The sequence below is a fragment of the Colias philodice genome, chromosome 2 (assembly GCF_061535455.1).
Source record: "Colias philodice isolate Cphi_HAF_F1 chromosome 2, ilColPhil1 Martin Lab GWU primary, whole genome shotgun sequence".
In the NCBI taxonomy this organism is placed as follows: Eukaryota; Metazoa; Arthropoda; class Insecta; order Lepidoptera; family Pieridae; genus Colias; species Colias philodice.
Window position 1 is genome coordinate 5,505,491 of NC_143087.1, and position 14,078 is coordinate 5,519,568.

Consider the following 14,078-nt stretch of genomic DNA (forward strand, 5'->3'; position numbering starts at 1 on the left):
TTTTAAATATGGCTTTAGACAACCAAAAAACCTATTTAAATAAAACATATATGTAACAATTTAAGCTTACGATTATCTTACATTTAATTAAATCACAGCTCTGGTTGAATGAAATCATAAGTAATTTTTAAGTTTCAATTAACATTTTTGTGTGCCAATAAAATGGATAAACAGTTCATACATTCAATAATACGACAAAATGAATATGCATAAGAAAAACACAACGGAATTGCAATTTCTTTTAAGTTCATGATAGCTCTTACCTTAGTAAAAAACGAATATTTTGAATATTTTTGCCACACAAGTCCCGGCTTGTCAAACAGATGGTTGATACGCCGCAATGTTTTAAGAAATAAAAAACATTGTTTGCTAGTTGAGTAAAGAATGATACGCTACTTATTAATTTCTACTACAAAATTTGTACTGGCTACAAAAAAATCTTAATTTTTTTAAAAAACTGGAGCATGCCAATTAATTGGTAGAGTGCCAATAATAGGGTGTTTTACCCTAGTATCCATCTTAGAGTATAGATATCTATAGAGTGCGAACAACCAAGTGGGAACAGTAGGCACAGGTGGGAACAACACGACGTTCCCGCCGCGCGCGCTCGTAGTCGTGGTTGAGTGCTGACGAAGTGCGTTGCTCTGGATTTTTATTCATATCTAGGAATAAACATGGTGAAATGTGCAGTTATATCTTGCAAAACCGATACTAGAAAATACACAAAATTGAAATCCAGTATCACATTTCATCAGTAAGTCGATTGTTATACTTATTTTTATGAAAATAAATCTAGCATCGCGGGGGTGAAGGGGAGGTGGGAGGCGGACACGCGCAGGCTCGCTCGTGCGCCTCACTGCCGCCACGTGATTTTTTTATTTTATTTTTATTTTATTAGTTTCCAAACAGCTTATACAACAATATAACAAACAAATTATTCAAGTACAATTAATAACGTTCTATGTATAAGCCTATTCTATGGATACACAAATGTTTAGAGTGTGAAAGTTGTTAAAACAATTAAAAATACTGTTACCACAACAAAAAAAAAATATATACATACAATAAAAGATATACTTAGGGCGTTTGTCCACTACAAGGAATTTTACGGTCCGGCATTCCGATTTTTTACGGTCCGGTATGGCACGCCATTAATCTATATACTATACTCTGTCCATTATATTATTTGCTTTTTGACAGCTCCACGCCTATGAAGGATTGTATTGTCTATGTTAAAATGTCATACAAATAATTATTGTACTTCATGGACCGGCCCCGCCCACTTAGTGATGTCTACACAGAAATATTCAATGATGGGTCGATAGATTATAATAATCGATAGAAATACTCTGTAAAATATATCCGATACAGAAAAACTCTTCTTATAAGTTATATCATTTAAACATAAAGACAACCAAATTGTAAGATAGAAACCAATAAATAATAAAATATTAGTTTGGTTTAGTTTTAACATAAAATGCATAGATATGTGGTCTTATTATCACATATCTTATTAGTACGTTTACGTTGTAATTATTATTTACGTACCTAATTCGATTTTTGATAATATTTTGAATTTATAATTGAAATGGTATCACAATCGATAATCTTTTAGACATCACTTCTGGTATCACACGTCGAGCTGTCAAAAAGCAATTCTTATAGTGGACAGACTATAGCTTGTGCACTATACGTAATTTTACTGTCCGACATTTTACTTTTCCCTATTCCGGATGGTTTTTTGTGTCTACGAGTCGCTGTAGGTATAATTGTTTTCGAATGCCCACTTGCTTGGATTTTACTGTTTTTCCTGCATGTGCCAATTAAAAGCAAGCTCTTGTTTTACTTTCTTTTAGTTGGCAATGAGATTTGAGAAGTCGGTATTGTTATTTTATATACATTGACCAAGCATTGACCTATAATTATTATCTAAGTAAGTGTTGGTAAGTTAAAGTTGAAGTGGGAATAGCTTTAGCTCCTCGTCACCGATTAAAATAAATAAGTGAAACACGCATTTTAAATCTCTTACGGAACTTTACTTTTTATTATAACGAAGTAATATAATATTTCACCTTCTATATTTTTTACTCGTTTCTTGTAAAATGCAAAAACGATCATTTAAGATAGCATTATACCGCCAAACTTCCTTGAACTGTACCGCACTGATCCGAGTAAAGACGGACAGGTGCACAAGCAATTCATCGGTTTTTTCATGCCACACCGGACCGTAAAAAATCGGAATGCCGGACAGTAAAATTCCTTGTAGTGCACAAGCGCCCTTAGGCTAACAAGATTCGACATAAATCCGTATGCTTCAGGTGCTACGCAGAGCATTAAGTACTAAGCGACGAAAACTGGCTAGACTATTTGAAAATATGTCAATAGTGTTATCTTTATTAACTATTTCGTTATATAGTCGGCATAACCTATATACTGGGTTATTATAAGAAATATATAAGCGAGTGGCGGGTACATAGAAGGGTTTAGCGTTCCGAGTGACACGAGCGTTACAATATAAAGAGAATTTACAAAGCATATCGGTGTGAATTAGGTTATTGATAATTTTATACATATAAGTTAAATCAATGAATTTACGTCGCATTTCAAGTGAATCCAAATTGAAATATTTAAGTCGAATGTCATAGGTAGGCAAGGATCTTCTAAGGTGTTCGCGATTGCATAGAGAACGTAAAAATCGTTTTTGTACCGATTCGAGCTTGTCGATATGTGTTTTGTAGAATGGAGACCACACTGAGGAGCCATATTCAAGGGTGCTACGGACCAGAGATTTATAAAGAATTAGGGCACTATTTTTATTTTTAAAAGCTGGACATTCGTAATATAAAGCCTAAATTTTGATTGGCTTTTTTGACAGTAGATTCGACATGATCGATAAATGATAAACTTTTATCGAATGTCACCCCTAGATCTCGTATGAATTCTTTACGACCTTATGATAATATGTATTTGAAATTTGATACGAAAAGTTAATACTGTTTACTTTATTAGTAAATGTGACAACATGACACTTAGAGGTATATATATAATTTCATTATATTTCTCTTACACCAGGCATGAAGAGCAATTAAGTCTTCTTGAAGCAACTGACAGTCAGCAATATTTTCGACTTTTCTATAAAGTTTCAGATCATCCGCATAAAGTAGACATTTACTACCTATATTAAATCGTAAGGGTGCATCATTTATAAAAACCGCGAACAAAAGAGGGCCAAGATGGGAACCTTGGGGATCGTAGTGATGTGACCTGACCAACGCTGTACTCGATATAAAGTTTACTAGAAGAACTATATTTTAACAAATTATTTATTTAACTTTAAAATTAAAACTCTTTTAAAAATGTATTATAAATAAATTTGTGGTGTGTTTTGTATGATACACTTTCTCATATTATGAATGCAAATGTATTATAGTGTAAATGTAAAGTATGTAATGTTACGATATATTTTCTGAACCGCTAAATTGATTTTGAACATTTTATAGTAGAATGGATAAAATTAAATAAAAAAATTATTTATATGATTTATTATATTATCATTTTAAATTACTAATTATTTAACATTTTTAAAACATTATTATTATTGTTTCATTTATTATTAAAGAAATAGCACCAAACCCGAATTTATATTTTATTAACTTTAATATCGAACTCGTTTTTCTGATATTAATAAACATATTTTTTTTAAGTACTTAAAATTAATACAAGAAATATTCAAATGGAATAAACACTTTATTCTCTTGGCAAACAAATTTAAAATGACATATTTATACTTTATTCATACATTTCTCCTTAAATAACATATTGAACATAAAATTTACAAAAGATACATATTTATTTACATAACTTATCGATAGCTCGGCACGTAATTGATACCTACATACCTACCCATCCCTATTTGTCACACACACATCTATATATTATTATCTATAGCTCATCTGCCTACGATGCGCACTGAGGAATTTGTGCAATACACTCGCTCTATACTACTGTAATATATACTCTAAGGTATCCATAGTTCACCTGCGATACGCATTATGCAATTTGTGCAATACACGCGCTCTATATAGACCGGGAGATACTGACACAAAATTTCGAGTCATTTGTAACAAGGATGGCGGTTCTACAGGGGTCTTAGTACGCAATGACAAAAAGAAAAACGATGGTGTGAACGCTGGTACCGGTGGCTTAGTCGCGTGGGCGTTTGTCGAACTCGTCGGAAAAATAGCGAAAGTCAAACGATTTGTAACACAAAAATTTTAGAATTTACCGATAGCCCATAAAAAAGAAGTAGGCGGTAGTGTCATGCCATACTTTTCCGGTGTGACTTACAGCCCGCCATACCGACGCGAATGTGTTGATTTAAATAAAACAATTATTCAACCATTTGTACCAGGCTAACTTTTGCACAGGTAACTATCGTCGTGCAGCCATTTACGAAAATCGCCATGCCATACTTTTCGGACGATTCCAAATGGTCGCCATACCGCCGAAAATCTGCAAAAAATTTTTATTTCGCCAAACTTTTTGTACCAGTATTGCATTTGGATTTTTGGAGAGTATTTGATAAAATGTGACCATTATTATATTTGCCATACTTCTAGTAGGGGGAAAAAGTGCTGTCATACTTGAAAACTTAATTTATTATTAATTTATATAAGTGAAGATTTCCAACACATAGATCTTTGAAATTTTGTATTTATATTTGTTGATCCTCAAACTTACAGGAAAAATAAGCGCCATACTGTTACAAATCGTTTGACTTTCGCTATTTTCCGACGAGTTCGACTAACGCCCACACGACTAAGCCACCGGTACCAGCGTTCACACCATCGTTTTTCTTTTTGTCATTACGTACTAAGACCCCTGTAGAACCGCCATCCTGTTACAAATGACTCGAAATTTTGTGTCAGTATCTCCCGGTCTAATACTATAGTCCTTTTCACCTATGATGATTCCTGTGACACTTCATCGTGTTCCAAATTACGTATTTTATATTTAAAACGCCAAAATAATTTTAGTGCATAATATTTTTATTTTATGGCGGCATTATTACCAAAAATATAAAAATGAAACATCTTAAGCTTATAAATCAAAAACAGTATTGTTTAGTTTAATATAATGAAAAATAAAATAAAATAACACAAAAATATAATACCTACGCAATTCGTGTACATGAAATGGATCGTTGAAAAATCATAGAGTTGGAAAATCATATAATCGGCGCCCATCTTGTGATCGTTTGTCAATCGAGTCAATCGTCTGTACCGTATTGATACTTTACGTGGTATTCTGTTATTGTTACTAATTGTTATTGTTGACTTTTTGTTGCTGTTGTTTGCTAAGTTTCCTTAGTTAATTGTTGGCGAAATGCCGAAAAAACTAATTTTGGTACTTTATTCAAATCGATTTCATTTCCATATAAAATATTATCGATTATCGGAAAAAATTGATACGATTTCAGTAAAGACATTTCTACACGTGTCAAAAATCGATGTGTCACAGAAATCATCTTAGGTGGAAAGGACTATAGTACTACTGTAATATATACTCTGTTTATTTCCTTAGAATCCAACCCCTACCCACAGGCCACAAAAATGAAGTAAAAGTCATGGACGTATAAAAAAAGACGGACGCCGTATTACGAACAAACAACGTGAAGCCACCATAGTAAGCTAGCGATCGTGTAAAGACAATAAACACGCACACACTCTCACCATAGTAAGCTAGTCGGCCGCCATTACGTCGTGAACTACCGACTGATTGACTGCGTCACTGTTTCACAAAAAATATTTAAAATGCCGTCTTGCGTGGTTAAATGGTGTCGCAACAGTACAATTTTAAATAACAAAACACAAGGGATTACATTCCACAGGGAAGCAAGTTATTTCTTTTATGTTTTAATGACAAAATTATTACGGCAAAATTTATAGAAAAAAATACAGCCGCCATTGTCATCAGGACAGCTGTTGCCATGGAAACATGGCACACACACATGGATGTTTCGCCGCCAATACTAGGCTTCACTCAATGTTTAGGCGATATACCGTCCGTCTTTTTTTATACGTCCATGGTAAAAGTATTTTGTAAATAAAAGCTTTAAAACTTTTTCAAATATATAAGAAAACTAGCGGTCCGCCCCGGCTTCGCCCGTGGTACATATTTACGTTTTCTCTACATAGATACCATCCTCGTACTTCAAGGAATATAATAAAAAAAGAATTATCGAAATCGGTTCAGCCGTTCTCGAGTTATGCGCTTACCAACACATTTTGCGATTCATTTTTATATATAAGATAGGCGATTATTTAATATATAGATTTAGGGATAGCGATATTGTCAGAAGGACTTGGACATTTTCTATTACCACCTGCAGTGATTACCACACATTATTTCTTTCTTTGAGTACTAATACTTCTTCGTATGCTTTTGAATTAACGATGTCATGATTTTATAATATGTATTATGATCACATTATGATAATATGTAAAAAAAAAATGTGTGCGTGTACAAGTGTACACACGTAAGAAGTGAAACTTCTTTATGACCTTATTTTTCAAAAAATAATTTACTATATGCAACTTTACAGAAATACGTCAATCACGCGGATAAAAACAAGATGGCGCGTAACGGAAAAATGTTACACTAAATTTTTTTCCAACCCCGATAAAGAAGTTTCACTTCAAAAATCCTGACTTAATTCGTAGTTAATTTCTGCATCCATTGCTTCTAGAATAAGTATAATCTCCATTATCTGATTAAACTAAATTAAGGACAGAAGAAGCTTGTTAGGTATCGTCTTTGATTTAAAGACTCTGTGTAAATGACACTTGTATACGTAGTATATTATTAATAGTCTGTGCTTTAGTTGACATTTGGCGATTCTCGCTTCTCTCACGTCTTTTTATGTTGACAGGTGAACTTTAAAATACGCGAGCCGACAAAAATAAACGAAAATGGTATTAAATCTATTTTATATTTTAGAATCATCAAGTGAAAATAAAATTTTAAATGAAATATGGGTGATATATTGAGTAATAAAGACGGTGAAGTGTTTATTTTTAAGAAAAAATCAAATGATGTTTTTCTTTCCAGTCGCTCGTCATCCCTGATAAGTTTCAACATATTCTTCGTATTATGAATACGAACATCGATGGCAAACGTAAAGTTATGTTTGCCATGACCGCTATCAAGGGAGTCGGCCGCAGATATTCAAACATTGTATTGAAAAAAGCTGATATCGACCTCGACAAGCGTGCTGGAGAATGCACAGAAGAAGAGGTATGTAAACATAATTAGTTTGGTATTCCTTAATTAAGTAACAAGTTTTAAATTCTAATTTGTTAATATTTAAATGTCCAAAATAATGCTGGACACTGTTACTTATCAACAAGTAAAACTTAAACCGTATTAATCTGTTGAGGTTAAATGATGCATTTCGTTTTTCAGGTTGAAAAAATCATCACCATTATGTCAAACCCCAGGCAGTACAAAATCCCTGACTGGTTCTTAAATAGACAAAAAGACATTGTTGATGGTAAATACAGCCAGCTCACTTCATCCAACTTGGACTCAAAACTCCGTGAAGATTTGGAGAGACTAAAGAAGATCCGTGCTCACAGAGGCATGCGTCACTACTGGGGTCTGCGTGTACGTGGTCAGCACACCAAGACAACTGGCAGACGAGGAAGAACTGTGGGTGTATCTAAGAAGAAGTAAACATCAATAAAATAATTTCTGTAATTACTATGTGTTGCTTATTTCTGAAAACATACTGTACATCTACTGTACAGCCTAGTCAGCATAGTACCTAATAATGAAAATTATCAAAAATTAAATAACAATATCAAACAATCATTATGAGAGATTGCATTTATTGGTTTATTAATTTATATTTTTTCCATCTAATGTATGTATCAGTATTAATATTATAGGTTTCAAATTTAATTGAATACCTTTTTTATTGTAATTAAAAAATCCTTGGTAATCAAGTAGGTATGTTGAGGTATGTAATATAATTTTATTCATTTAGTTCAGTAGATTCCACTTGAAGCTCGATAATCTCATATCTATATAACCACAGACTAATAATAATGATAATATAACCATGGACTAATCTTATATATAAAAATGAATCGCAAAATGTGTTGGTAAGCGCATAACTCTAGAACGGCTGAACCGATTTCGATAATTCTTTTTTTATTATATTCCTTGAAGTACGAGGATGGTTCTTATGTAGGGAAAACGTAAATTTTATGTACCACGGGCGAAGCCGGGGCGGACCGCTAGCACAGAATAGGTACATAATAGTAGCTAAACGCTACAGAACGGACACTCTCCGCCTCCCGCCAAAATTAAACTTACCTCACCCCCGCGCGATCAGACATAAAATGGGCCATATTTTTCTGCAAGGACGATACGCAACGAAGATTGACAACATTAATCAAATTGACTTAAAGTAATTTTATTATTTTGGATTTGTGATTATCGTTTTTCGTAGAAAATGGTTAGATATTGTGCTGTTTACGGATGTATTTCATCAGAAAAACGCGAATTTTTTTTTACGCTAGTCACAAATGTGCCAACCATAAAGCGTTAACACACACATTTGCAGTCTCTACAGTGTGACTGTCAAAACGATCATTTTGTATGGAGTGTCCGGGGTGTGCCGCTAGTATAATATAACTAAGGGCCAAGTACATAATATTACCTTTGTAACAAAATGTAGTTACTAGCTGGCTATGTAACTGTGCAGAATAAGGATTTTTTTTACACTTGCCACATATTCATTTTGTTTCCTTCTATCTATTTGATATTGGTGTTACCAAATAAACAAAAAAATAAGTAAGTGATGTTATAAGAACAGATTGTAAGATATGATTTTATCACAAAAATGACATCAAGGTAGATTTGTAGGTGAAGGATAAATAAAAAATAAAGTAATTTTATAACTGTTTATTAAGCACAAGATTATTTTAAAAATTAAACACTACTATTCATATTGTGCTATGATCACCATCATGTATACACCTGCTAATAATGCTAATATTTCTTTGATCGATTGAGAAAATTTATTTGATCCTTCCAACAATTCAGGAATAACTGAAACTGTTGCTATGTATATAAAACCTCCAGCTGTAAATGGCAATATTAAGGAGGAGACAAGTCCTTCACTAGAGCCTTGAAGGTATATTGACAAAAATGTTCCTGATATGGCACCAAATGCAGTAAGTAACTGCAAAAACATAGCCTTTCTACGGGAACATCCAGATTGCACTAGAATAGCAAAATCTCCAATTTCGTGTGGAATTTCATGCAACAAAATTGTCACAGTTGTGATAAATCCAATATTTTGTCCCGCTATGTATGAGGCACCAATAGCAAGTCCATCAGTAAAATTATGAGCAAAATCAGCAGCCAAGTTCAAATATCCAGCAATTTTTATTTCTTCCTTCTTGGCTTTATTTTTCTTGTTCTTATCATCTTTCTTCTTATCAGTACCATGGGAATGACCATGTCCGCCACTAAACAGTCGTACAGACTTTTCAACTACAAGGAATGCAATAATTCCACCTAAAACACCCAGTCCTACTGTGAGGTCATGGGGTTCGTGATTATCATGTGAGTGACTATGACTGTGGCCAACGTCACCATTACTAGAGATAAGCGCATGAGGTATCAAATGAAGAAATGCGTCCCCCAAAAGCCCACCAGACGCAAATGATAACAGTATTTTCAATAATGGTTGTTTTTCGACAGTACCATCAATAGGAATAAAGAATAAAATAAAGAATGGTACTATACTTATAAAAACAGTTGAACCCAGTGCTTTTACATACAAATCATAGTTCGATACAGCTTCTCCTGGTATATCTTTTTCGTTTGCATTTTTACTATATTTAAATGATGGTGGTTCATGTGAATGAGCGTGTGAGTGCCCCAGGACCGAGACTGATATACACGTTAACACAACACATAGTAAAACTGCTAATTTATTTAATTTAAACATGATAGAAACATTAAAATATTGACTGAACAAAGTAAAAGTTTGAGTTGTGGTTTGAGTATCGGTTTTGACGTTTTATGTACAGCGGCATCTGACATCTGTCATAAGAATAATAGAATCTATGCGATACATCTATCATAGATAATCTATGCCGTGTGGCCACGATATTGTAAAGCCGGCTATTGACGATCAGTCCCTCGATCAGTCCAAACATAAAACTTTGACTATAGACTACGGCTTAAAACTAGGGCGTCATGTTCATGTCACTCCGAATGTCCTTAGATTTGCCCATTCACTGGCGTCACTCCAGCTCTTCATTTTTCAATCAACCGCCGGGCAAAGCTAACTAAAAGTGCACTACTTATATTTGTATCGATTCTGATTCTGAAGAAGAAACATTAATTCTAACTATGACTTCTATTTTTTGCCTTAAACTCGACGAGAAACGTGAAAAAAAGCAATGGATGAAACGAAATAATTCAATTCCATCTAATATAAACATAGAACAACTTAACTTACATTTTTCTAATTCTTCGCCTTCTTTCGATACTCAATTAAAACATAACACATTAGATTACATTTCCAAATTACCAGTTCCCAATATTCCTCCTTTTAGCTTCAAACAATTTACCGAGTGTGATGTCAAAAGGAACATATTGTCCATCTCATCGAGTGCTGTTGGTGGCGACTGCATTGGACGTACTATGATCTTACCTATCCTAGACATTGTTACACCTGTTATTACCCATATTCTGAATTATTCCATATCCAATAGCTCATTTCCACAGGTGTGGAAAGATTCGCACCTCATACCGATCCCCAAAAGAAATAACCCATCCTCTTTTTCCGACTTTAGACCCATCTCCATCCTTCCATTCCTTTCTAAAGTTCTGGAAAAGTTGATACATCATCAATTGCAACTGTTTTTAAACTCACATAATCTCCTTAATCCTTACCAATCCGGCTTCCGTCCAGGTCATAGTACGGCCACTGCATTAGCTAAAATAACCGATGATATTCGAATGGGCATGGACAATAAAAGGCTTACAGTACTGACCTTGTTAGACTTCAGTAATGCTTTCAACACTGTAGACCACGACATTCTCCTCAGCTTACTGTGTTCACTAAATATATCCGCACCGGTAATTGATTGGTTTCAGAGCTACCTGAATGGACGACGGCAGCGAATACACATCGATGACGTTTTGTCTTCTTGGTGTGAGGTCTCTGCCGGGGTTCCTCAAGGTGGTGTTCTGTCCCCGTTACTGTTCTCAATCTTTATTAATACCATATCAGATACCTTGCTGTCTCTCTACCACATGTATGCTGACGACCTTCAAATATACACACAGTTTACTCTTGACGAAATACACCAGGCTATTCAAGATACTAATACAGATCTGAATACTATAGTCCAATGGAGCTACCGCTATGGCTTGCAGGTTAATCCACTTAAGACCCAAGTTATTATTATTGGTAGTCCTTCGTTAATCGCAAGGGTTAACTGGGTTAATCTGCCACCCATTGTAGTTGATGGTGCCATAATTCCTTATAGTGAGTCTGTAAGAAATCTGGGTTTGATTTTTGATCAAACCTTATCGTGGAGACCTCATATCAAGGAAGTGAGCAAAAAAATGTACGCAGCAGCTGGATCCCTGAGACGATTAAGAAACTTTCTTCCTTTGCCTACTAAAATCCTTTTAGCTCAGTCCCTCCTTCTCCCTATATTAGACTATGCCGATGTAAGCTATGTAAATTTAACGATGGAACAGTTGAATGTGCTCGAACGCCTACAGAACTTCTGCAAACGGTTTATATTTGGGCTCCGTAAATATGATCATGTTTCGGAGTTCCGAAAAAAGCTCAACTGGTTGCCGATTCGCTTGCGGCGGGATGCGCATGCTCTCCAACTACTGTATCGAATTTTATTTGACCCTAAAACGCCAAAATACCTTAAAGCGTCTTATTTACGGTCCATCTTGACGTACGTCCCGCCAAGGTCATACACGATCACACGTCACGTCAATAATTATTATTATTATCTTGCTGGATGTGCACGACCAACTTTTCATCCAGCAAGCACCCCCACCACCGCGAACGTCGTGCAGATGGACAGTGAATAGCGCGGACGTACAGCAGATTAGTGTTGCCAACAGAAATTAATGTAAATACTTGGAAACGTGGCCTATTGATATGATTTTTTTGTGATAACTTAGTGAGTACATGAGCAAGCAAGAAACGGTTATTTTTGATTTTTATGTACACAGGAAATCCCAATTATCATTACTTTTGGATCAACCTTGTACACATGGACAGTTTATATTCAGAAGTTATTATTTTAAAAGAACTTCAAGGCGAATTGTTGAATAACACAGATTTTATGCAAAAGTCCACTGCAGAAAAATGGCAATTTATTTAAAAAAAATATCTTGACGAATTTGTTTGTTTAAAAAAAAATGATTAGCTATATACTCTCTGTTCCCACCACTTTAGCATTTACTGAAAGAGTCTTTTCGGTCATGAATGTGAAGTGGCGGGAAGAGAGAAACCGAGCTTCATTAAAAATTAATTAAAAATGAGCTCTTGAAATATATAAATTTAGATTTGGAATGTTTGGATTCATATAATTCATTTAAAAATAATGAAAAATTCTTAGTTACTGCAAAAAGTACAAAAAAATACATTTTTAAAAATATTTATTTACTCTTTATTTACCTCCTTTAAAATCAGATATACTCTATTTCTTCAAATAAAAGTTGGCAACCCTAGCCATGCTTGATGCGCGCACGATCGTCAGTAGGATACATCCAGCACCGCGGCCTTGAGCTGACGTACGTCGGGGATTGACCGTGAATAAGACGCTTTAGGAAAGGTTTGAGTTTAGAGGTCAATGTAGTGAGGTTCGTTCATCTGAAATGTTGAGGATAATTATGCCTCAACATCGCACACATTTTTATGATGGATCTTTTACTGTACATGCTACTAAACTCTGGAATGCTCTGCCAGACTCTATCAAAAATGCTCAGTCACCAAATAGTTTTAAATGTATGGTTAAATCTCACTTTCTCAGTGTTAGCCGTACATAAAATTTATTTATATTATATACGTATTATTAATTACTATGTATTATTTTAGTATGGTATTTTTCTTCGAATCTCTATTCCCTTTTACTTATTTAGTTTATATCACAATATATATAATATGTATGTGTATCCTTTATCATAGTTATTATTGCACTACCCATTTATGTATTTTGGTATTTATTCCTCTATTGTACCAAAGGTTGTCTGGAAGAAATCGCTCTAAGCGATAAGACCGCCAATTGTACTTAGTGTAAGTTATATTTAAGTGTTTGTATTTCTTGTTTTGTTATCTTTAAGTGCAATAAAGTATTTATAAATAAATAATAAATGGCTTAGAAAAAGGAATCAATACACTCACGTTAATTTGTTTAATGAGTTATCATTAGAACCAATTGACTGAAGAAACTACTTAAGGATGAACGAAACTACATATTTCAAGCTTTTGAAACTTGTAACTCCATATATTGCTAAACAGGATACTCATATGAGAGAACTTAGTATTCTTGCCATAGGCCGCGTTTCCATCTGCAAGAAAACTTCCGCAAGAAATGTCCAACAGTCTGTCTGACAGCAGCTTGCAAGTCTAAATTCCGCATTTCCACCTGCAAGTAGTTATTACTTGCAGGTGACGTGGCTTATTACGTGCATGACTGTTAACAGGCTGGGTGTGAAAAATAAAATTTCCAATAATTGCTTATTTGAATCTTTAATAATACTATTAGCCTAATACACACATAACTGCATATTAAACATTTACAATTTACAAAGTATTTTAACATTGAAACAAAAATTGTCACCGCGATCGCAGCGGGAGCGGGTGAACTCTGTGAGTGAACTGAAGCCTTGGAATGACGATCGCGCATTGACGGTCAGCTTGGATTTAAACAAAGAGTACTAGATTTATGGTAGTCACGGAAAATTTCCGAGGCGCGTCGTCAGTTAAAAGTTCGCCATTGACGATCAAATTTTGAAGT

At 34.4% G+C, this 14,078-nt stretch overlaps 2 protein-coding genes and 1 long non-coding RNA gene across 3 annotated transcripts in view; 2 read left to right on the plus strand and 1 right to left on the minus strand.

Moving 5' to 3' along the window:
- Positions 1-14,078, plus strand: part of LOC149490427 (uncharacterized) — a 129,939-nt gene that overhangs the window by 13,018 nt on the left and 102,843 nt on the right. The gene's annotated exons all lie outside the window — the stretch shown is intronic.
- On the plus strand, positions 6,853-7,761 carry RpS18 (ribosomal protein S18). The gene is made up of 3 exons (XM_089703991.1): positions 6,853-6,974; positions 7,111-7,296; positions 7,465-7,761. The coding sequence occupies exons 1-3, from the start codon at positions 6,972-6,974 to the stop codon at positions 7,732-7,734; spliced, it is 459 nt and encodes a 152-aa protein (XP_089560117.1). The 5' UTR covers positions 6,853-6,971; the 3' UTR covers positions 7,735-7,761.
- Catsup (zinc transporter catecholamines up) lies at positions 8,956-10,111 on the minus strand. The gene has a single exon (XM_089704002.1). The coding sequence runs from the start codon at positions 10,022-10,024 to the stop codon at positions 9,008-9,010; it is 1,017 nt and encodes a 338-aa protein (XP_089560128.1). The 5' UTR covers positions 10,025-10,111; the 3' UTR covers positions 8,956-9,007.

Bases quoted from the DNA above. Each gene is read 5' to 3' on its own strand.
- Catsup (XM_089704002.1), bottom strand. From the start codon at position 10,024: ATGTTTAAATTAAATAAATTAGCAGTTTTACTATGTGTTGTGTTAACG.
- RpS18 (XM_089703991.1), top strand. The intron at 7,297-7,464 runs GTATGTAAACAT...TTCGTTTTTCAG, and splicing joins GAGAATGCACAGAAGAAGAG to GTTGAAAAAATCATCACCAT.